The sequence below is a fragment of the Lotus japonicus genome, chromosome 2 (assembly GCF_012489685.1).
Source record: "Lotus japonicus ecotype B-129 chromosome 2, LjGifu_v1.2".
NCBI lineage: Eukaryota > Viridiplantae > Streptophyta > Magnoliopsida > Fabales > Fabaceae > Lotus > Lotus japonicus.
In genome coordinates, this window is record NC_080042.1 from 40144817 (window position 1) to 40170035 (window position 25219).

General features: G+C 37.7%; 1 protein-coding gene and 1 long non-coding RNA gene across 2 annotated transcripts; both read right to left on the bottom strand.

The window, feature by feature from the left end:
- Positions 1–2838: 2838 nt before the first annotated feature.
- LOC130737997 (uncharacterized) lies at positions 2839–5262 on the bottom strand. The gene is made up of 2 exons (XR_009019081.1): positions 4656–5262; positions 2839–3289 (listed from the first exon to the last, which is right to left on the bottom strand). It is a non-coding gene; the product is annotated as an uncharacterized LOC130737997 (long non-coding RNA).
- A 1604-nt stretch (positions 5263–6866) lies between these two features.
- LOC130737998 (cationic amino acid transporter 2, vacuolar-like) lies at positions 6867–24927 on the bottom strand. The gene is made up of 14 exons (XM_057589871.1): positions 24559–24927; positions 24243–24444; positions 22221–22305; positions 21449–21589; positions 21127–21245; positions 20854–20950; positions 20485–20657; positions 19858–19924; positions 10138–10296; positions 9176–9431; positions 8872–8977; positions 8579–8691; positions 7589–7664; positions 6867–7379 (listed from the first exon to the last, which is right to left on the bottom strand). Exons 1-14 carry the CDS (start codon positions 24701–24703, stop codon positions 7223–7225), a joined length of 1896 nt encoding a protein of 631 aa, XP_057445854.1. The 5' UTR covers positions 24704–24927; the 3' UTR covers positions 6867–7222.
- Positions 24928–25219: the final 292 nt, after the last annotated feature.

The following is a 25219-nucleotide window of genomic DNA, read 5'->3' on the forward strand; positions in this document are numbered from 1 at the left end:
TTGAGGGAACTTTGGAAGACTCAGAGCAATTGTTTGAGGAGAACTTTGTTTGCGAAGCTGGAACAGCTCGAGGTTAGGGCAACTTACTATATATTAGCTATGAATGCATGATAGGCGTCGATCAATTCGACTTATGCTTTACTTTGATGTTGATTGTGTTGATGAACTGATGTTGTGATGTTGTGCTTTGTTGGATTGTGCGTTTTGACGCGACTTCGGAGTGGAGATTCATTGATCTGGTGATCTTTGATGTTTCGGGTTGGATGAACAACCCTAGGCAAGTTCAAACGAGGGGTTTGGGACTTAGCCATTTGTTGGGATTCGTTGGTTTACTTAGACTTTCCCCGGGAAACTTCTTTTGGGTGGTTGGTTTTCGGAAATCCTAGAATGAATAGAATTTTGTAAACTAGAGACTTTGGGAGACTTAGACTTTGAGAAATAAACTCATAACCTGACTAATTCAATTCGAAACGTTTTTACTAAATGAATAGTTATAGGAGAACTCAAGGGGAAAACATTTACGAAAGACGGGGAAAAGTCGACCTTTGTTGTGGGTTTGAAGAGTTATCGGAATTGGGGAAAGCCACTAAGGTGAGCTATGGTGATGATTGAAGTCACCGAGTACTTTAGTACTCTTGGGGAGTGTTGTGGAGCCGTGTTGTATTGACCGACACCTAGTGCTCTTGTTGTTTGGGCGGTGTTGTATTGACCGACACTAGACCCTTGTGTATTCTGTGGATCGAGTTGTGTTGTATTGACCGACACTTACTCCGAGTTGTGTTGTATTGACCGACACTAACTCATGGGTTTGTTGAGATTGGGTTGTGAGCTACACACTTTCGTGGTAAGGGCGATTCGTTGTTTGGCTAACCATATTGCATCAATCGGGTGAATAACGGGAATGGTTCACCTTGCATAAATGATGAATAACGGGAATGGTTCATCATATGGTGAATAACGGGAATGGTTCACCAAGGATGAATAACGGGAATGGTTCATCCAGGATGGATAACGGGAATGGTCCATCCATAGCGAAGAACGGGAAGCTTCACTGAGGCGTGAGACTTCGTGAAAGCATGGAACTTCACTGAAGCGTGAGACTTCGTGAAAGTGAGTAAGCTTCACTGAGGCGTGAGACTTCGTGAAAGCAGAAACTTCACTGAGGCGGGAGACCTCGTGGAGACGAGAACCTTCGCTGAAACGGGAGACTTTGCGGAGGCGTACACCTTCGCTGAAGCGGGAGACTTTGCGGAGGCGTGCAACTTCACTGAAGCGTGAGACTTCGTGAAGGCGCGAAACTTCACTGAAGCGTGAGACTTCGTGAATGTGTGAGATTTCACTGAAGCGTGAGACTTCGTGAAAGCGTAAGACCCCATTGAAGCGTGAGACTTCATGGAAGCGTGAGATTTCATCGTCGTTTACCCTAGGGCAACGACAGGGAACATTGGTTTAGTTGGATACGTGTGTGTTGGGAGGACGATACATTGTTTGACTAACCTTATCACCTAACTTCATATGTTGAGATTATGATGATTTGATGCTGATGAACATCGTTAGGTATTAATGATTGAACTGTGTAGGAGATTCGAGAACATGTTATGTATATACCTTAGAGTAGGCAATACATAACTTATATGTATAAATATACAACATATGTATATATCCCCTTTATCACAAGTTGATTGTATATCTATTGTATTCTGTAAGTTGACCCTAGCGCCTTGGCTTTGTTTGTATGTTTGTGTTTGGGCGGTCGGCCTGCTGCCAGGCGTCTGTCAGCCGGTTCGTGATGATTCGTTGTGCGGGAAAGACCCGGAGCGGAACGACTATTACTGAAGCTTTCGACGAGGACCCGGACTTCATGCCTGATCGAGGGAGGTTCGATGATAGTAGTGTGGGGTATGGGTGGTTAGAGTCTTTTGGAGTTGGTTGTTACTGTAATAGCTCTGATTCGTTTTGCTTTTGGGACAGGGTAGGTTCCCGATGCATGGCTTTTTGTGTGGTTCTCTTACGGAGGGATCACAGTGAGTCAGTCGGACCATAGGGGTCTTTGCTTAGGCCATTTTGAGGCCGACTTTCTCCTAGTGGTTTGTAATTATACTTTTTCTCACTCACACTTCTGGGTCTGTATATATTTGCCTACGGGCACACTACTTTGGAGTCACTGCGAGTGTGTGTGACGTGGAAGTGCAGTTGAGGCTGTACATGTTTATATTTGATGTATGTTGGTTAGTTTAGTGGTTGGGTTTTGTCTTTACTTCCTTATCGTTTTGATTTAAAGGAAAGAAAACGAAAAAAAAAATTACCTGTTTTCCGCGTAAAGATTATTTTTGGTTACTAAAGTGACACCTGGAAATCGGGGTGTTACAATTTACATTTTTAATTCAATTTTAAAATTTTCTTTAATTCAACTTTAAGATTTACCTTTTATTTAATTATTATCAGAATACAATTAATATTAAGATTTATTTTTTAAATTAAATAATCACACTAAATTATTTCAAAAAAACTATTTTGTTTAATGAATGTTTGAATATCCATATGGGTTAGAAGTTAGGGTTAGATGAGTTAGACCCGTGTGTATTTTTCAAAAAAATTAACATTAAAAAATTTAATGTGTTATAAATTCATAAAAATGGCACATAATAACCAATATTTAACCGGTACTTTAATTTCGAGAAAAATTAATAATCACTATTATATTTGAAGAGAAAATTAAAAATCAGCTATTTGTTTTTTATTTTGTATATATTTGATTTATTAACCTTTTAACATAAAAGAGGTATGACCTCTAAACTTTTTAATTTTTTTAACATTATATATGAATTTTAGAAATCATTTTCATTAAATATTATGTTATTTAATTTTAATTACAAAAAAAAACTTTAAACTATACAAAATATCATTAAAAAATTTAATACTTTTATGCTCTCCTTATTGGCGCTAAACACACTTTTCGTATTTAGAAAGTGAGGGAAAAGATCCCGCCCAAGTCTTGTTCCACCATTTTGGATCTTAAATTACTAAGCTTCTTCACCGAATTTTTATCTTCTTGCTCCCTCTCCCCTACCACCCTCCTCCCCGCCGGTTCAGCACCCAACCAAAGAAGGTTCCATTTCGTTCCAATCACCTCATTCACTTATATTTGATCCTTGTGTCATATTTCCTTCTCACAGTGAGCATCCACCCACTTTTATGCCCTGGAACGTATGCATTCATATCTCAATACATTTTAATTCAAAGCAGCAAGCTGTGTAGGTATGCTTCCAGTCAGTTGATTACAACAAAGCTGCAAATAAAGTGAAAACAACAAAATAAGCATAGTGCCAAGTTTGAAAACCCAATAAAGCCACATAACCAAATAAACACCAAGGTTGTTGTTCTTGCCAAGGCCAGAATCTAAACTATGTAGTAACTAACATGCATTTATAGAACTAGTCAAGGCTAGAATCTAAGCTGTGTGGTGATTAACTTGCATTCAGTAAACACATTATCAGTTTCCCCAAAAGCTTATAATGACCACTTTCATTTTTAGAACTTAATAAAAAGAATGCTTTCAAAACTAAATGTAAGAAGTAAGAACTAGAATGCAGTAAAATAGTAGCAGCAATGTTGCGATAGTTAAATAACTAACATACCAACTTACCAAGAGCCTAGTAGCCTACAATAAGATTAAACACATTTGGGGGTCATCATCCATTGGGGTACAACAACCAACTATGCCTAGAGAGCTGAATCCTGCATCTAAACTTTCTACCAAGAAATGAGACAAGTTTGAAGAAATATTGCTGTCTTCATTTTTCTTTTTGTAAATCTGAATGTAAATGCCTTGACTAATCACGTTAAGATTGAATCAATGGACTGTTCTATTATTCATCATACAATCAATGTGTTTTTCAATCTCTAATATTTTTAAAAGATGACTGAAATGGAGAAAAAGCTCTTGGAAAATTTTGACAAAACAACACAAAGGGAGAGTCAAGCTGCCTAACATAATGTCTGGAAGATTTTAGCATAATGTTAGAAATTTACTGATGATAAGTAGGCCAGCAAATACCACAGAAGACAAGCCTGGCCACAATGCAACATCTTTTGCAAAAATAATCAAAAGCTGTAGCCAAATTGAGACTCTTCATGCAGCTAAATTAAAGGACATTATGATATTTGAGGAACATATTATTTTCTACTTGTCCCTTGATCAAATGCTGTATATGCAAAATGTTAACATTTTGGGACCCTGTAATGAATATAGTGTATGCTTGAAAGTTCAGCAAGTAATAAAACTAACACAAGGGCCAAGGCAGTGGCCTAATTTAATTCTACCAAGAAAAAGTAAATTGGAAACCCAGAAAAAAGTAATTCACAAACAAAACAAATAACAGAAACCGTATCAGAATGAAGGCATCACAATATGATGACTCAAACTAATCAACCAAATTGAATAGACCCGGTAGAAGTTCAACAACACCAACGTGCATAGATTGAAGAAAAGTGATTGTTTCATTTAGAAAAAGATAAATTAATCCTCAAACTAATCAGTCACACCATCATCAAACAAAGTTACAAATTAAAAGAAACAGTTCAAGGTCATCACCAGTTAAATAAAAATTACAAATTTCAGTGGAATAAAAGGAGAAAAAACAATAAAAGAAAACCTGATTCTTCGCAGTGGTAGAGCTATGTTAGGGCTTGCGACGGTGGTTGAGGTTGATGAGTGCGGTGGTTGAGGTGAACGGATGAACATGGTGGTTTCAGAACAGATTAAATTAACACCCTCTTTGCGGTAGATGAACATACGAACCAGTGGTGGAGGTCTCGCTTCAGCGTTGAACAACGGAGGAGAACTCAAACACACAAGAGAGGATGGTGGAGGTCTCGCTTCAGGGTTGAACCACGGAGGAGAACTTGAGCACAGAACAGAGGTTTGAACGCGTGCCTTGCTTCAGGGTTGAATGCCGCCTCGCTCAGACATGTAGCCGAGGGGTAGATTAGCAATAGGGTACAGATGAACAGACCACGACAGCGACACAAGAAGAAGATGTAGAACCCAACTGAGAAGATGAAACATGAGGCAGCGACGACACGAAGAAGATGAAGAGCACGCCTCACCAGATTACGACCACGGCAGCGACAACAAGAAGCAAATGAAGAACCCGGCTGAGAAGATGAAGAAGGCGGCGGCAACGACACGAAGAAGATGAAGATGTTCACGAGATTGGGGTTCTCTCAAATAAGATTTTACCCCAAAATAAAATTAAAATTAAAAACATAAAACATTTTATGATAATTTAGTATGATATGGTACATTTCTTAATACAAATAGCTGAAGGACCATATTTTGAATTTCAGAAGTTATAATGACATGGCACATACAAAACACCCACTTACCACATGTCATTCATTGATTGGCTTAAACAGAAACAACATTATAACCCCCATGAGGAACCATCATGTAAAAGTTTGCCTTATTTTCGGTTATGATCTTTTATTTTTAATTGGGATCTTTCAGGAGCTTATTAATTTTTTGTTACGATTTTTTTCTTTTTCTATTTAAGTAATTGTAAGGCATAGCCATTAATTCGTTTTTTTATTATAATAAAATTCATGTTTTTCTCTTCTTTTCAGGTTAATCCAAAGTTTGTTCTTAAGATTAGCGCTTTACTAATCCTTATTACGTTTCCAACTGCATCACATCAAAAAAGCTCCTGAATTAGCGTCCAATTGGACTTTGGTTGAATGTTTTGCCCCGCTGTAAAACATGTGGATAGCAAGTCTCTTATCAATACTATGGTCGAGGCACATTGGCAGGAGTCCCTTGTATCTTTCCCAAGCTTCAAATAGGTTTTTATCATACTTCTAGAGATCCTGAAGGTTAAAGGTTAAGTATCTGGCTAGGAACTAGGAAGACATACTTTTTTTTTTATAGGCAATATAAAATATATTGAATGAAAGTACAAGGGGTACTTCAACCCAATACAAAAGAAGAGAGTAGATAAAATTACAAGATAAAAGCAGCAAAATACTGTAAAGAAATAAACTTAAGCTAACCCACCCGTAACCCCTCCAAGGAAGAGAGACCTTAGAAAGAGGCCTCATTAAAACCTTACTAGGAAAAACCCCCTTGGGAAAACCTAGTGAAGGAAAAAGAGTACCTCTTACTAAGATCAAAACGACACTTCCAAGGAGTAAATACCAACATAAATGAGTATATCATTAACACACCAGCTGCTCCTAATTCTTTCCAACACTGCTTGAATTGAGTTCAGTTAGTGGGGTCCACCTAATATGAACCACTTTTTAGTGGTATAACTTTGCACCACTATGTTAATTGTCCATTTTACCCCTGTTCAAAAAATTAATCCCATTAAAATCCACCCGGTAATACCAATATTTTTTTCTTTTTATAAAATAATTTTTTTTAACAAGGGTAAAATGGACAATTGGTATAGTGGTGCAAGGTTGCACCACTAAAAAGTGGGGCATATTATGTGGCACCCAGTTAGTGATCGACCTTTTGTTACATATATGGCTTTTGTACATAGCTTTACACGTTTTTAGTTTAAGAAATTTATGTTACTCTTGATCCATTAGGATGTTGATTCCGCAATTGCAGATATTGTTGATAACAGAAATGGTGATGTGTCTTCTGCGGTTAAGGTCTCCTCCATGTCTGTATTTTTTCATGTTCTGCTTATGTAAGATGAATGGTACCGTTGTCATTTGTTTTATTTTCAAACTTTTTTTTTGAACATTAAAACCTTTATATTGATTTTAACATTTTTGCATTAAAATTATTCACGTTAAAGCTCAAATAAAATTAGTCCAATAGACAGATACATGTGGTTTAAATAAAAAAAAAAAGCAAGTATACAATTTTATGGATCTATTCAATAATGCTTTTTCAAATTTATCTCATTCACAACTTAATCTAACATTTAATATTATTATTGCTCCGCGCGGTGCACGGTTACTGATACTAAAATTTTACAATCAACTACTATAACTTCATTTTTTTTTTCTCAAGCTATTTTTCATATTAATGGATTCCATTTTTCTTCTTTTGAAGAAAAACCAATCCATGAACTAAACCACCACTAATCTTTATTCATTTGCTGTACAATGCTTGGATATACCACAAGTGAAGCAGAAATGTTCTCTTGAGCTTGGCTAAAAGAAGCTCAACATCTTGTTGATATTTGGCCTATTAACATGTGCTTGCAGATTAAGCAAGACAGCTTGTAGAGGACTGATAGGTATTATCCACATGAGTTGCAGGGACATAAACTGCATCTTTTAGAGAACTATGGGTTCGGCCATATAAAACATAAACAATTACTCCTAATGCTAGCCATATGGAAACACGTGCCCAAGTATCAGACCTTGAAAAATAACACATAAGAATCAGATGAGTACAATTTGGATAAAATAAAATTGATGAGTAAAAAAGGAATTAGATATGAATTAGATATGAATTTCAATTAATGTCCACAAAATCTTTTATGGACTAGAAGACTAGTAGTTTGCTAGCTTCTAAAATCTGAAAGGAAATTTCTATGTGCATTTAGAATTGAATATGATGAATACTAACCCAAGATTAATAAGTAAATAGCAATTGATGAGAATGCAAGCTATAGGCAGCAGAGGCACAAATGGGCAAATGAAACCTGAAAACATATTAATAAGAGTTATTTTTTGCACCAAAGCCGAACTCACAGTGAAGTTGAAGTATTGGAATACTAATAAGAAGTTTTTCTTAAACTTCCTTCAATCTTATTTTTATTAATTTCATGGCCAAGTCAATTTCTGACAGTGATACTACTTGCACAGGAACATGACACTAATCCCCGACCTTAATCGGTCAGTTTAATTTTATGGTTAGAAAGTATGAAAATGGAAAAACAACCCATCTCGAAACACTTTTTGTTAAAGTAGCAAAAAGTGATGTGCTGTATTTTCTTTTTCATACTTTCCAATGGTAAAGCAAAGAGATTTGCTGTGTGTAAATTTATCACCAGAATAATAATTTGGCTTAAATATGTTGGAGGTCCCTCTAAAATAGGAGTCCTTTGGTTAAGGCCCCTACAAAATATTTTGGGTGGAATAAGCCCCAAATGTGAAAATAATATATAGTGATAAGCCCCTGCCGTGAGGTTCCGTTTAATTTTTGATGATTCTGCAAACGGCGCTGACGTGGATTATATTTTTTGAAAATAATTAGGGTGCCACGTAAGTAAATTAGGGTTGAAAAGAATAAAAAAAATAAAAACTCAAGTAAAAAACCCAAGTAAAATCCCCAAACGTACTTGGGTTTTTATTTTATTTTTATTTTTTTCAACCCTCAATTACTTATGTGGCACCCTCTTTAATTGAATAATTTTCACAAAATATAAACCACGTCAGCGCCGTTTGCAGAATCATCAGAAATTAAACGGAACCTCACGGCAGGGTCTTATCACTATATATTATTTTCACATTAGGGACTTATTCCACCCAAAATCTTTTGTAGGGGCCTTAACCAAAGGACCCCTATTTTAGAGGGACCTCCAACATATTTAAGCCTAATAATTTTAAGCCAAACCTCCTGAGTGCCCAAAGTTGTGTCTTGCATCATCTTGCTCCATACAGGTTAGGAAGACAAAACCAGACAAAAGAAGAGTCCCACCAATTCCACATAATGCAAAGCGAAGAGAACTAGCAGTTGCAAACATAAAAATGAAGAAGTTAGTATACCAAGAAGTACCAAAATAGCATAACCGAAGAACAATATTTATAAAAATATCTGCTGCTAAAGTACTTGTGCATTGGATCATGAATAAAAATTTATCAGTGTATGTGCAACTTGAAAAATGAAATATCTGCATCTAAACTGACCTGAGAAGAGTTATATTTGAAGCTGCAAATGTAAGGACAAACACGCCCAAACATGTGAAAGCTATTACCCAACCAATAAATTTTCGCCTATTACCATTATGAATATCTGCACTCAGAAACAAATAGGAGTAAGAAGAAAAACAAAATATCTCAAATTATAGTAGGAGAGGCCAAAAAAGAAATTGCAATAGCAGTAAATTGGTGTAGGTTACTGAAGCAACATTGATTACATAAATGGAGAAATAAATTTACATTATGAATCATAGAGAAGTTAGTAAACAGAAAGGGAAGAAAATATACTCACAGTTCTCTACAGCAAGATATTTACAATTAAAGGGATAATCAATTGTTACATCCTCTTTAACAAGTAAAGGTTTTTTATTCCCAGAAGTAGCACCATTTGCCTCTGTATCCTTTTCATTTGTCTCTGAATGGCTCCAACTATATTCAATTGGTTCTTGGAGAGAAGGGGGCAATGGAACCACATCTGGTGGAATATATCTCAGTATCAATACAGAGATTGCCACCGTGGTGAATGCAAGAAGTGTACCCACACTAACCTACATGAGACAAGCCAAATAGAGATTAGTACAATATATACATACAAATCAGTAACCATCTTTTTACACATGACAATTACTAGTGCTAGTAGGCTCATGCAGGATACTAGAAATGCCTCAGAAATACTTTTATAATTTCAAAAGAGCAGGGAAATAGAAAGACAAGAAAAAAGATAGCCTGAATTCACACAGAAAAAACACCTATCCATTCATTCGATAGGTTTCATTCATTTATCAAACTCCGCTCAAGAAGAACTAATATTAGAATACAGTCGACAAATTTTGCACTATGCATAAAGTCACTGTGTGTCAGTATTTTTCTTAGAGCACAGTAATCATGCATAATGAGAAACCCCTATGCATAATGTTGCATTATAACTGTCTAACTGTGGAACTGTTATAAATAGGAAGCTCCTAAGTTTTGTTTTTTCCTCCCAAACAAGATGTAGGATAAGTTGGAAACACTTTAAGTTTGTATCAGGCTTTGTTCTTTTTCTGATAATCTTGTCTTAGAGTGTTTTGAGATGTAGTACATATATTTGCTATGGAGAGTGTCAATGTACTGGAGTTATCGAGTGGTCGAGAGAAGTTTATGTATTGTAAAAAAATTCATATTATTGTGCATTTGGACTGAGTTATGACATATTGAAGCTGATAATCCTCACAAACACAATTAGGGGATATATTGTTGCAAAAATAGACGTACCATCCCAGCCAATTCAGAGACTTCCATGGTAAATGCCAAGACTGCAGCACCAAGGCCAGTAGCTATTGTACCCTTCACAGGAACCTGAGTGCGCTTATTTATGTCTGAAAAAAATTGTGGCAGAAGCCCATCCCTTGCCATAGCCATCAAAATTCTTGGCTGAGAGACATTAAAAAAAAACGCATTAATAATTTTACCTGGTAAATAGGAGACTTCAACTTCAACCAAACATTATTTGTTTTGGTTACATGAGGGTAGGCCCCAACAAACATTAATTTCTAAGCATAGACAAATGTTGATATCAGGCCAATGGAAACATGAATATATCAATTTAGAAAGTTATAGACATTCAATAATAATGTTAAGTAAATTTAACACGTTACTCATTTTAACACTCTCTTTTTGGTTAAAAGTAATATAGGTCTCACTAAATTAAAAGTTGGTCCTATATAATTTAGTAGATACTACGTGAATTTCAATCATTAAAAAAAAGTGTTGAAAATGAAATCCAAATTGAGTGTTGGTAGCATTTCTAAAATAATAATCAACAAAAATAATTCAGTTGTTCTTTTTTTAACGAACTTGTTTGTAAAAGTCCCTTTCAAGTCAAATATATAATAATTAATTTGGACGGTTTTTTGTTAGAAGTACCTTTCACAAAAATAAATAAATAAATAGGTACATACACTTTTATTTTAAAGCCTAAATTTGTTTGACACACATGTCTATCTTACCGTTTCGACCCAAATTGCTTTTGTTATCTTTCTCGCTTTTTTAATTAAATAAATATAAATATTTATTGGTACAACCGACCACTTGGTTTGCTTTTGTCTTTGAAAAAAATATCGAAGAAGGCAATAAAGGATTCGAGCCCATTTCTCATAACTGAAAAACATGTCTCTGCCTCATTGCAATGCAATCAAACGTGAGTCGCTCATCGTTATGCGTGCACTCAATCAATCAATCAATCTAACTTGTCACAACCGAAACAACAAGTCTTTAAAGTTTAAACCACATCACTCTCGCTGCACTAACCAAACTACCAAAGCAATAATAATCATACCTTAAATTAAATGCGTACAATCTCAACCACCAAACCTTTATTCCCCTAACACTTGTCCAAGCTATGATCACATCATGCGTGTGTTGCGTGGAAGCCACACCCCTAATTTCTATATTTTAAAACTAGCTCTTTGCTTTTCTTTCAAGCAAAATCATTTTAATTAAAAAATAGATTATAAAAAGAAATTAAAGTTATTTAAGCATATTCTAATTCTAGCCTATGGTTTTTTTTTTTGAACTGTGATCTAACTATAGTTGATTTACTTGTATTTTATGTTTGGATGGATACTTTGTTTAATGGACTTGGCTTAAAAAGAGGCTTTTGATTTCGTCCTTTTCTTTTTGTTGGGTTTATGTAGTGGGTTAGATTCTTTTGTATATTAGGTTTGGATTTAAGTCAGGAGGTAGTTAATTCAGTTTTATTTTATTTTATTTTAAATTGATCTTTTGTAGTATCTGAGCTAAGCTAATATTAATTAGGCTGAGTTTGTCAACTTTTCGTAAGTATTTTTGTTTTTGGTCAGCATTCGTAAGTATTTTATATTTGAAATATACCAAAAAAACATGTACAAATTAACACATATCATCTTTCAAAAAAAAATCGAAATGTCTAGAAAACAGGAATGAGTTATTTTTTTTTATTTTTATTTTATAGGCAAATGTTAGTGGTTAGTTGTTAGTAAGTTAGAAAATCTCTTGAAAGTTCCCCTTCCAGATTCGAACCCTGGGTCTTCCCCTCCCCAACCCTTATGTTCCCTAGCTCTTACCACTTGAGCTAACTCTCGGGGAAAAAAAAAACACTTAATATGAATTTGACTTATTAGTTTGTAGCCCTCAGGAATGGGTATATATAAAAAAAAACCGTAAGTTAATGAGTTGACTTATTAGTTTGTAGCCTTTTTATGAATTTGTTCTCTTCGCAACTCTTTCACTTAATATGAAATTTAATTTAAAATTATTCTTGATATTGACCAAATCAGAAAAATCAGAAAGAATAATTTAAATGGAAAAAATTAATTAATACATATTAAGAAAAATTTACAATAATTAATTAAATGAGATAATGTAAAAATTCTAAAGGGGCCACTAAACATAGAAATACTATTCTATAGAAAAAAGTTTCTCTTGAGGGGTGATAGTTCCATTTTCATTATAGGCAGCTTAGTCCCCTGATTCTTGGTATAAAATTAGTATTGAACATTTTAAGAAATAAATATATAACCAACAAGAATTTTATATAAAAAAAAATGGCTTAATTGCACTTTTCGTCCCTGATCTATACCCCTTGTGCAATTTTGGTCCCCTTTGTTTAAAACGAGCAATTTTAGTACAACAAAAATCTAAACGTGACAATTGGGTCCTTCCGTCAGTCTCTGTTTAATTTCAAACGGAATATTCTTATTTGGATTCCTTTATACTAATTACACCACCATGAATGACACATCAGTAAATAAATAAAAGAAAATAAATAGAACAAATTAATTAAAAAAAAATTAAACCCTATTGAACCCTAATCCTAAATTTCTAACATCTCACATCTGAATCTCCATGGCAGCCCACAATCACCGTCCCTTCTAACTCCCTTGAATCCTCCTCTACCCTGCAACCAGTGCATTAAGCACCTTGGAGCACCTTCATCTTCCTCCATCATCCACAACTGATCTTTTCCTCCACCTTTGAGCATCTTCATCTTTCTCCACTTCATCTTCACACACGAAGAGAGAGAAAGCTAGATTGAGAGGGGAAAGGGTCCTAGATGCACAACAAGGAGAGCGATTGGTGCGAACTTGGTTGCAGAGGTCATGTGACGGCGGAGTGGAGCGGTGCTTCGTGGCTCCAACTTGACGATTCTTCCTCTTTGTTTTGTAATCGCATTTTTAATCGATATACTGGGTAAAATTTGGAAGGGAAAGTGGCTTCGCCAGATCCAATACATGTCTTCCTCCACTGTCCTTTTTTTCGTTCTCCCTCTATCGATCCTTTTTCACTTAGCTTCTTCGATGGGGCAGCAATTAAGCTGCAAAAGATGGGGATCTGTTGCAGTTTGCTCAGCCTTGGATGCTCCCTCTCTTTCATGTTTATTGGTTCTCCTAGTGGTAGAAGTGGCATTGTTCTTCTAGTCTCCTCTAGGCACCTGCATGTGCATTTTTTTCTTTTTCTTTTCCTCTTTGCCTCACTGGACATCATGTGCGTGTTTTTGTTTTGTTTGGATTGCTGCCATCTTGGTTTGTGGGGTTGGGTTCTAGGTAATGTGAATAGGTTGTTTGTGTTTTGGAGATGAAGATGAAGGTTGATGTCAGAGATTCTGAATTGTTTCCAGATTTTGTTTTTGTTGTTATTGATTCACTGAAGATGAGGATGGAGGGTGACTAGAGATTAATGATTTGTTTTGGATTGAAGTTAAATAAATTATGATTTTTATATTTTTTAGAATTTTAATTAATTTTATTTTTTATTACGTGGAGTCCAAGTGGCATCTGAGTGGTAAAATGTGTCAAGACACATCATTAATGAGCGCCACATACGCAAATTCTGTTTGAAATTAAACGGAGATTGACGGAAGGACCCAATTGTCACGTTTAGATCTTTGTTGTACCAAAATTGCTCGTTTTAAACAAAGGGGACCAAAATTACACAAGAGGTATAGATCAGGGATGAAAAATGCAATTAAGCCAAAAAAAAAAAAAGACAAAACTTTGAAATGCTATTACTTTTTTAGACAAGTGGGTACAAAAATAAATATTTTGTACAAGTTAAATCTGTAAGTTTTATAAATTACTCTTTAAATGTGTTTTCTTGACTTGTTATAATGTTTCATTGTTATTTTATCTTTTTTACTAGCCTGTATGTGTTTAAATCATGTTTTGTCATGATGTGGCAGATCTCTTCTTGCCTGCTTCATTTTTAAATTAAAGAAGAGAATGACCCCCTATTTTCAAACTAATTGAAGGATGTAAAAGAAAAAAAAAACAAAATGAAGGAACAATTAAAAATTAAAATGTCTCTTTCTCTCAAAAAGTTTCCTTCCGACCAACTATATAGTAGTTAATTAGGGTGTAGGGTTTGGTCAAGCGGCGGCGGTGAATCACATGCACTTTGGCAGTGACGGTGCCCACTCCACCTTCATCCAATCACGTTACGTGGTTTCCATTTCTGCAATAGAAATTTTTCTAGCACTGTTTTTTGCGTTTCGAAGGCTATTTGCCAGCAAACCTGTTACCTTGTCTTCACGATGGAAAAGGGAAAGAAGAAAATCCTTGCGGGGTCTGAAGCCAAGGTTCTGAACCTGGGTCCGTTGAAGGTTAGTCCCCGGCTGGGGAAGGACGTGTGGTTGGTGGGGAAGCTGCTGTGCCGGGATTCCTTCGCTGACCACACCTTCCGGAATGTTTTCCATGATCTGTGGAAGACTCGTAACGGCGTGGAAATTCGCCAGGTGGAAGAAAATCTCTACACATTCAGATTTGCTTCCAAGCATGACAGAGATATGGTGCTGCAATCGGGACCCCGGGTTTTCAACAGATTTGCTGTGGTGCTCGAAGCTCTGGATATTAACGTCCATCCCTCAAAGGTGCCTCTAACCCGACTTCCCTTTTGGGTTCGTGTGTTCGACTTACCATACAGTTGCTGGTCTGAGCAAGTCGCTAGGGCGCTGGGAGGTGCTTTTGCAGGTTATATTACAAGCGATCGGCGGGGTAACAATCGCCTTGGTGCTTACTTCCGGTTTAAGGTCTGGATAGACGTTACTGTCCCGCTGCGTAGGGGACAGGTCTTAGCACTTGATGATGGAGGACAATTAGAAGTGTTCTTTCAGTACGAAAAGCTGCACAACCATTGCTATATTTGTGGCTTTCTTGATCATGTGGCAAAACACTGTGACAAGGGTCCGCTCGCACCAGAGGAGGAGGCTCCGTATGGCGGGCTCCGTGCAGAGGAGTATGACAGAGACCGTGGGTTTTCAAACAAGAGTAGCAAACTAAACAGGTCTTCTGGCAGCGGTGTGGAACAGACCACAGGGCACAAGGAGGGGAAACCAATTGCCACCCGAGAGGAAGATGATGTCTATGATGGCTTAGCTGGCGAGTTCGAGGATTATGAGGAAGATGATACTGAGATTAATCCAGAAGCTGTTTTAGAGGGAGGTCCAGATGGTAAAACAGAGCTTGAGAACCCGGGAGATAAACGGAAAACATCACAGAAGCTCTCCACAAGTGGAACCATGAACAGGTCGCATAGTGGCGACGGAGGGCCCTCTAAGAGTTCTACTCCGAGGGGGACAAAGTGGCAAAGGAAACGGTCCGGGAACTCATCTTCTGCTCCGGACCGGTCAGGAACGGGGGCAACACCTCCTCTAAAGAAGATGAACACAGAGAATGGATTGGGATCGGCGGAGACTGCTAGGCAGTCCCGCCCACCTCAATGAAGCTCATAGCTTGGAACTGTCGCGGGCTTGGGAACCCAGGGGCAGTTCAAGCCGTCAAGCGGCTAATTTCTACAGAAGCTCCCGACGTGCTCTTTCTTTCAGAGACACGTAAATCAGCACATGAAATGTTAGCTATGCGTTATTCTTTTGGTTTTGCTAATTTGTTTCCTATAGATTGTGCAGGTAGAGGTAAATCTCGTGCAGGAGGCCTTTGTTTGCTTTGGAATGACGAGACAGAGGTTCAGGTGACACATGGTTCTCTCAATCATATTCTTTGCATGGCAGTTCACCCAGAGACAGTGACTAGAATGCAGATTCTTGCAATTTATGGTTTCCCAGAGTCGCATAATAAACATCGCACTTGGGAATTAATTCAGCGCTTGAAGCCTCCGGATACAACACCTTGGATTTGCTTGGGTGATTTTAATGATGTGTTGGGTCCAGATGACAAATTGGGAGGCGACCCAGTTGACGTGCACCATTTACAGATGATTAGCCAAATAGTGTCAGATTGTGGTCTTACTGATGCGGGTTACTCGAGCTACCGTTTCACTTGGTCCAATAAGCGAAGCATACCTGCATCCATTGAGGAACGTCTTGATTATGCTCTCATTAATGAGAGTTGGAGGGCCCTTTGGCCGTGTGTGGAGGTCTCTCATCTTCCTAGACTGAGTTCAGATCATAATCCCATCCTAGTCTCATGCGGGCATCGCAGAACAGAAGTTAGTCGCTCAGGCTCACGGATGTTCAGATTTGAAGAGGTGTGGCTACAGGATGGTGATGAGTGTGCAGAGATAGTGGCCGCGATATGGTCTGGAGAGCATGGGGACATTACTGGAAAAATTGCTAACATTGGAGAAGCTCTTCAAGCATGGGGGAGAGAAAAGTATGGCGCTATTCCAAAAAAGGTGTCAGCTATGAAAACCCGCCTTCAGAATCTCCAGCATAGTGTTCAGACAGAGGTGGTGGTAGCTGAGATGAGGTCTACAGAGGCTGAGCTGGATAATTTGTTAAAACAAGAAGAGATCCTTTGGAGCCAGAGGTCTAGAGCCACTTGGTTGCGCCATGGGGACCGAAACACAAAATTTTTCCATCAGAAAGCGACCCAGCGCAGGAAGAGGAATAAAATTGAAGAATTAGTGGATGACGACGGGAGAAAATGGACGGATATCAATAATATTGCTAGGGTTTTAACTGACTATTTCTCTCAACTTTTCAGCACGTCTAATCCAATGGAGATAGAGGGAGCCACTAGTCTCGTGGCAAACCGTATCACGGAGGGCCATTTGGCCGTTTTGAACTCCCCCTTTACTAGGGAGGAGGTGGAAGAGGCTATCTTCCATATGCATCCGACAAAGGCTCCTGGCCTTGATGGTTTACCGGCGCTTTTCTTTCAGAAATTTTGGCACATACTCGGAGATGATGTCTCTAATTTTTGCCTGGAGGTGTTGCACAACATAATTTCACCAGGTTCGATTAATAAAACTCTTATTGTTTTGATTCCTAAAATTAAAAAATCTGTTCATGCAACCCAGTTTAGACCTATTAGCTTATGTAACGTTATTTTTAAAATTATTACAAAAACTATTGCTAATAGGTTAAAGATTGTCTTATCTGATATTATTGTTGGGCCTCAAAGTGCTTTTGTTCCAGGACGTTTAATTACGGATAATGCACTTGTGGCATATGAGTGTTTTCACTTGATGAAAAAGAAAATGTATGGCCGTAATGGCATGATGGCTTTAAAGTTGGATATGTCCAAGGCCTACGATAGGGTCGAATGGCCGTTTCTTCAGAGTGTGCTTCATCAGATGGGTTTCCCTTCTGCATGGGTGTCACTAATTATGGCCTGTGTGACGACAGTTCAGTTTCAGGTGATGCTTAATGGCAATCCACAGGTTCCATTTGATCCAGGCAGAGGGTTGAGACAAGGGGATCCCCTCTCCCCTTATTTATTTATACTTTGTGGGGAAGTTTTCTCTGCTCTGATTCAAAAAGAGATTGTTGCTTCATCTCTTCATGGCATTAAGATTGCCCGTTCGCCATCTGCTCCTATCATCTCACATCTTCTTTTTGCAGATGACAGTGTAGTTTTTGCTAGAGCCACTATGGAGGAAGCTCACACTATTCGTAATGTCCTTGCTTCCTATGAGCAAGTTTCTGGCCAGGTCATTAATTTTGACAAATCTATGCTATCCTGTAGCCGCAATGTTCCTAGTCCCCGCTTCAATGAGCTGAAAATGCTGTTGGGTGTGAAGGCTGTGGATAGTTATGACAAATATTTGGGTTTACCCACCATTATTGGTAAGTCAAAAACCCAAATTTTTAATTTTGTCAAAGAAAGAGTTTGGAAGAAGCTCAAAGGGTGGAAGGAACGCTCCCTCTCTAGAGCAGGACGAGAGGTTCTTATTAAAGCGGTAGCTCAAGCTATCCCTTCTTATATTATGTCGTGCTTTATCTTACCTGATGGTTTATGTGCAGACATTGAGAGAATGATTAGCCGGTTTTACTGGAGTGGGGATGCTTCCCGACGTGGGATCCATTGGCTCAAATGGAACTCCTTATGCAGGTCCAAGCTCGATGGTGGGATTGGCTTCCGTGATTTCAAAGCTTTCAACACAGCTTTAGTAGCCAAGACTTGGTGGCGTATTCAGATGCAGCCAGAGTCTCTTTTGGGCCAAGTTTTTAAGGCCGTGTATTTTCCCCGGACCACCCTGAGTGCTGCTAAGAAACATGCGCGGCCAAGCTATGCTTGGACTAGCATTTCACGCACAGCATGGGTGTTTATGGAGGGAGCTCGATGGAATGTTGGTGATGGCAAAGAGATTGATATTTGGAGGGATAATTGGCTTCCAAGTGGAAATCCCCTTATTTATCGCAATGATTTAGCCCAAACGGGTAATCTAACTCATGTTTGTCATTTGATGGTTCATGATATGCAGGTCTGGGATAGGGATCTCATCGAGCTAGTCTTTTGGCCACCCACAGCGAAGGAGATTCTAGACATCCCGTTACCTTGGAAGCCATCACCTGATGCACTATTTTGGCCTTGGACAATAGATGGGGTATACACAACCAAGACGGGCTACACTTTTATTCGTCAACGACGCTTGCATGATGAGGCCTCCACCTCGTCCAACAGGGGTCAAAATCAGCAAGCTAGTTTCTGGAAAGCTGTTTGGAAAGCTCATGCTCTACCTCGGGTTAAGGATGTAGTGTGGCGAGCTGTTGTGGGTATTTTGCCGGTCCGCCATGCCTTACGGAAGCGCGGGATTGAGATTGAAGATGTGTGCCCCTTCTGCCAGGACAGCGCGGAAACAAGTGCCCATGTGCTCTTCCAGTGCCCGATAGTGGCACGTTGGTGGTATGCAGCTCCCTTGAGCGTGCGGTTTCAACCAGCAGAGGAACTAGCAGAGTTTGTTAAGCAGATTATGGCCACTAAGGATGATGAGGTAATTGCTATGGGTTTCACTCTTATTTATGTTATATGGGAGCATAGAAACAAGTCAGTTCATGACTATGTTCAGCCCTCCTTGGATGCGGTTCTGCAACGTTTGGCTGCTCTGCTGTGCTATGATGATGCGGCGGTTCTTCCTCACATGGCAACCAGCACCGCTGATCAACAACCAATGGTGTGGAGAAGACCGGTAGGACAGTTTATTAAGCTGAACTTTGATGCTTCTTGGACTTTGGCCACAGGTGCAGGTATGGGTATGGTTGCGAGAAACTCACATGGTGAGGTCATGGCTGCAGCTACTAATGGTCCTGTAGGCGCTCTTTCATCTCTTGTTGCAGAGGCTATGGCTTTCAGATGGTGTATTTCTTTGGCTCGAGATCTTGGTTTTTTCCGGGTGGTGCTCGAAACGGATTGCTTGCAACTGTTTGAGGCTTGGCAGCAGAACAAGCGTGGTGCTTCTTATTTGTTTTCTGTTTTAAATGACTGTAGGGCAATGGTCTCATTTTTTATTAGCTTTCATTTATCTTTTGTTCGCCGCTCTGGCAACGCAGTAGCTGATTCTTTGGCTAAGAGCTCCTCAAAATTTTCCAACGTTGTTTGGATTGAGGAAGTCCCGCCAGAGCTTGACCTTTTGGTGTCTTCAGATGTTTTAGCCTCTATGGCGCTTTAAGTTTTAATATATTATCCACTTTCAAAAAAAAAAAATTAGGGTGTTATAAATTAACTGAACCCATAACTTACAATTTATGAATAGAGAACATTAAGGTTCCAATTAGATTACCTGAGGCAATATCCCACCCATCAATGCTGAGCATAGAGCTGTAAAGGCCCCAGCATTTACAACGTATCTGCAATCACAATTAGAAAAATTGACTTTGGAAACTACTTTGTACTTGTTTGGTTTTGCATTTGATGAAAAGCTGCTAAACCATAGTTTAAGCAAAATAATTTATCTCTCGTGTATTTTTCATCAAACTCTTACTTAGGAATTCCATAATCAATATTAAACTCGCTACACAACTGCTGGATTGACTAAGCTTTATAAAAATCAAATCCACTAAGTGTGTATTCGGACATACTTCTTCAATTAATTCTAAAGTAAAACCAATTTTGCAAAAAAGTTTATGTGAGTAGGTTTTGGGTTTCATAATTGTTTTTTATTAAGAAAATCTGATTCAAACAGGCTATAATATAGGTCATAGCTACAATACTTAGTGCATGTTTGGAAATCATTATACAATTGATTTCAAAGCTAGAATTAATACTTGGAAGAAACTTTTTAGTTTCAGAATTGATTCTCATAAAAGAGAGATTAATCTTTTAACATCCTATCATTGTCACCATTGTATTATGTAAAAAAATAATAAATATTTTGAAGGATGATAGAGCTGCAAAATTATACACTTACGCTGCCCATTGCATCCCATTGTCAGCAAATGCAGATGATATGGGGGTCTCAGAATGGATAGCATAATAAGGTACTAAACCGACAACAACAATGGAAACCATCATGTATAATCCACAACAGAGAAATAGTGATGCACCAATACCCAGTGGCAGATCTCGTTGAGGATTTTTCACCTGTTGGTGAAAGTAAAACATTAGAGAAGCTTTTGGTGAATAGCTTCTAGGTGACAAAATCGATTTTAAGAAAGAAAACGGATTCAAAATGCTAGAAGTTTGAAATCCTCTTATGCACCATAAAGAAGAATTGGCATTTCTAATCCAGAAATGGCCAGCAGCATGAAGCCTGGTAATCTGGTATCATCATATATACCTCTTCAGCAGTGCTGGCAACTGCATCAAATCCTATATATGCAAAAAAGACTGTTGCTGAACCAGCAAGCATCCCATCTACCCCAAATGGAAAATACCTATTCAAGCAACAGACAAGTATGTTACAAACTTAACAATTGGTTAACATATTCTTAGCTGTTATGATATCTAAGCTCAAAGCACACATGTTCAACAAAAGAGTCTCAGGATGTGTTATTTTTCTGCTTTTAAACTTTCTAATAGTAAACCACATGAACTCAAAGATGTAAATTACCCAGTAGGAAGTTGATATCCAACCCATCCAGATTTGAATCCCAAGTAACCACCAGCTACTATGACAAAAATCAAAGCACATATGTTCACTGATGTGACTACACTTTGTACCATTGTGCTCTGCATACAAGCCAAGCAGGAAAATTAAAATGAAAACTCACGTTATTAGGTGCAAGGGTCACAATCCATTTATAAAGAACACATATAAAATAAATTGCACCAATAGAAACTCTAGGCCATACAGTTCAGAAAGCTAAACTATGTTGAAAATTCAAAATAAAAACAGATCAAAGAAGATTATTGTAATAGAAAAAATAATGTACCTCTTTGATCCCAGTACAAAGAAGTCCAGTAATTATAAATACTATAATTGCTGCACAAGGGTCTACAACAATGTCAATCCCAGGAATACGGTGACTCGCTAGAAAGCTGGGCAAATTGTCCACTCCTCCAATAAGTGCAGCCTAACCAGAGAAATTGAGAGACATACATACTAGATATAAAAAATTACATCACTTAATTTTTACTTGCAAATTTAAACAAATAAATCAGCTAGAGAATTATTCTATCATTGCAAAGAAGACACATCCAACAGAATTTTGAGATTTGCAAAAGAAAAATGCATGTTTGGATACACGGTGAAAAATCATAGTAAATTTAAATCATCATGGTTAGAAGTAACTTCTCTTAGCTTTGGGGCTGTCCTTTGTGATTTTTTTGTTGGTATCTAGATACCAGTAAGATTTAAACCCTGGACTTAGGAAATTTTAACCCATCAAGTACCATTTAGGCTATCTATACAAGTTGTCCTTTGTGATTTTGATTTCACTTATTTTATATTGTGTATCACAAAAATTATAGCTGAAACTTATCTATTATCAAAAACAAAAATAAAATATTTCCAATAGAATGGGTGATGAATGACTCATTCAAAAACATGCTTAAATAGGGAAAGCACTAAAGAATAATTTATACATATAATACGCTAAAGATGAGTCAACCTCAATTATTAGAACGGATTAAAACATGATGACATAATCAATACTCTCTAAGAAAGGGATATACTCATATACTAAAAGAGTTAAATAACGCTACCATATTGGGGGTTATGCCACGAGCAACAGCAGCTCCACCAATTGTATATTCCAATATTAAGGCCCAACCAACCAACCAAGCAACTCTACAAACAAAGTATGAAGAAATATAATAACTCTCAATGGACAATCTTGTAATTTTCTGTATATCTAAAAGTCATGTAAACGGGAAACACGCCTTAGAGCATCTCCAATGGTGGGATCTTATTTTGGGACTTAACTCACTTTTTGTGGGCCCAGACTGCCACATAGGATTTAAGACACTCTTAAGGTCTCCATGCACATTTTGCTCCAGTGGTTGGGATCTTATTTTACTTTTAGTTGGACCCACACTACCCAATATATTTATATTATTTATATCCACGTAATATTAAATTAAATTAAATTATAAATTCAATACAATTTAAATTATATAAAAAAAACGGAATTTAAAAAAAAAAAGGCCCAAACAGGCAGAAAAAAAGGCCCAAACCTTCTAGTATGAACCTTCACCCTCTGATGCTCCTAACACAAACCTTATTTCCGCCGCCTCTCAGTTTTCTTCCTCTCACTTCCTTTCTCTCTTCTTCCTCCGCCCCTCACCTTATTTTCGCCGCCGCCCTACTCCTCCTAAACCGCCCCTCAGTTTTCTTCCTCTCCCTTCCTTTCTCTCTTCCTCTTTCCACCGCGACCTCACCTCATCTCCTCTCCTCCACCAACCTACATCCACCTCCATGTGAGAAGTCTGATTGTGGGTTTTTTATTTTTAGCAAGGTGAAGGAGCTGATTGTGGAAGCCACAGTGAGGACACGCCAGCCACAGTGAGAAGTCTGATTGTGGGTTTTTTATTTTTAGGAAATTTAGGGTTTTCTTTCTATTTTCCCAATTTTTTGTAATCTGATCTTTGATCTTTGATCTTTGTAACATTATGTTTGTAATTTGTATATTATTATCATTCTTTATCAATGAAATTGGATCAGATTCAGTTTCAGTTTCTTTCCCTCTATTTTTCACTTTGGATCTGGTACTGAATGAGAGAGAAAAAATAATATTTTAATTAAGATCCCAGATTTGAGAGTGCCTGAGCTAAGGCACGGATCTTAGCAAAAACTAAGATCTCATGCCATGTAGGATACCCCCAATGGTGAGATTTAATAAGATCTGGATCTTATTTTAAGGTCCCAAAATAAGAACTCCATTGGAGATGCTCTTAAATATCTACAAGATAGGAAAGAAAATACCATCATTCGCAAGTTTGTCCAGAAAAAGACACTATCAACCTTCACCCCACCAGAAATAATAAAAAATTCAACAAAAAAGGCATCAAGTCTGAAAAAGCATTTCAATCTTTAATAAGCAAAACCAACATCATAATTAGAAATTAAGAGTGTGTTAGGTTCTGTTGGAGAGAATAGTTTCCTCCTTGAAGATAATAATCTTTCAATATTATCTAACAAAATATACTTTTCAATAAATATATCTAAATATAAATCACTTCAAAGTAAGAAGAAATATATGTAATTTTCTGTTTAGCTAAAAGCCATGTATACGGGAACACGCCTCAAACGTCTCAAACAAGGAGATGTACCATCATTGGCAAATTTGTCAAAAGAGAGACACTATCAAACCCCCCTCCCCACCAAAAAAATAGTAAAAAATTCAACCAAAACAAGGACATCAAGTAATCTTCCCTGCAGTCTCATAAACCATTTCAATCTTCAATATGCAAAAACAACATCATAATCTGAAATTCAGAGTGTGCTTGGTTTAATGTTGGGATGATATTATTGATGTTTGAGAGTCATTTTTGAAAATAGAAAGTGTAATTTCTTCACCCAATATAATCAATTAACTTTTTGTTTCAAATTTAAACCACTTTGTTTTCAACTCAATTTTACAAAAAAAAATCAATTACGACAAACGCTAATCCAAACAGGCACTCATGGAGCTTTTAACAACACCATCTATAACATAGCAATCTTCCAACCAAAAGGGAAGAGATGAAAAGCAGTAGAAGAAGATGAAGTGAGGTACTACTACTTACCCTTCCCCAACACATATGTATGAATAGTGATACGCACTCCCAGCAGAAGGACAGCGACTAGCCAACTCCGCATAGCAGAGAGCTGAGAGAGCAGCTGCAAATCCAGCAACCAGAAACGAAAGCGGCAAAGCCGGTCCAGCGTGCTCACGCGCCACCGTTCCAACCAGAACATACACACCAGCACCAACCGTAGCACCCACGCCTGAATCGAATTGAATAGAAATTCCCCCAAATCAATAAATCAAAATTCGAACAACAGTACAAATCAAAAACTGAAGAAAAAAAGAAACAGATAGAGAAATTGAAATAGAAATACCAATTGCCATGAGATGCGGAACAGTTAACTCCTTGGCAAGTTGGTTCTCAGAGTCGTTGCTGGTCGTCCCTGCAGAATCCACCTTCTTCCTCCTAGTCACGAAACTCCATGGACACGAGTTCTGTGAATCAACACGAACCCCCATCACAATTCACAAATCTCTTTTCTGTGTGTGTTTTCCTCTTTTGCTCAACAAGAGTGTTATTTGTTGTGTGTGCTTGGTTCTTGAACAATAACAGAGAGAAGAAGAGAGGTTGAGATTGAGATTGAGAGAAAGAAGGAACGGTTGTCGTTGTTTTTGGTTAATGATTGTGCCGGATTGGAATATTTATAAAGTTGTCAAGGGAGGGAAACAGATTACTCTCCTAGTGGTCCTTCGCTTCTGGCAGCGGGTCTCTCTTTGATATGACGACAAATAAAATAACCCGCTTATTTATTTTTTATTCCTTTGTCCATTATTGTCATCTTCGCCTTGGTATTGGCCAGGACTATTTGTACCATCCCTCTTTACTATCCACACCATCCCCTTTTTTATAATCCAAAAAATACCCCCAACATAAAAAACATACAAAGTAGCAAAAAAAAAAAAATACTCTCACAACTCACCTTCTTCTTCCTTCTTCCTCTTCCACTCTCACATTCCCCATCCCTATTTCATCTT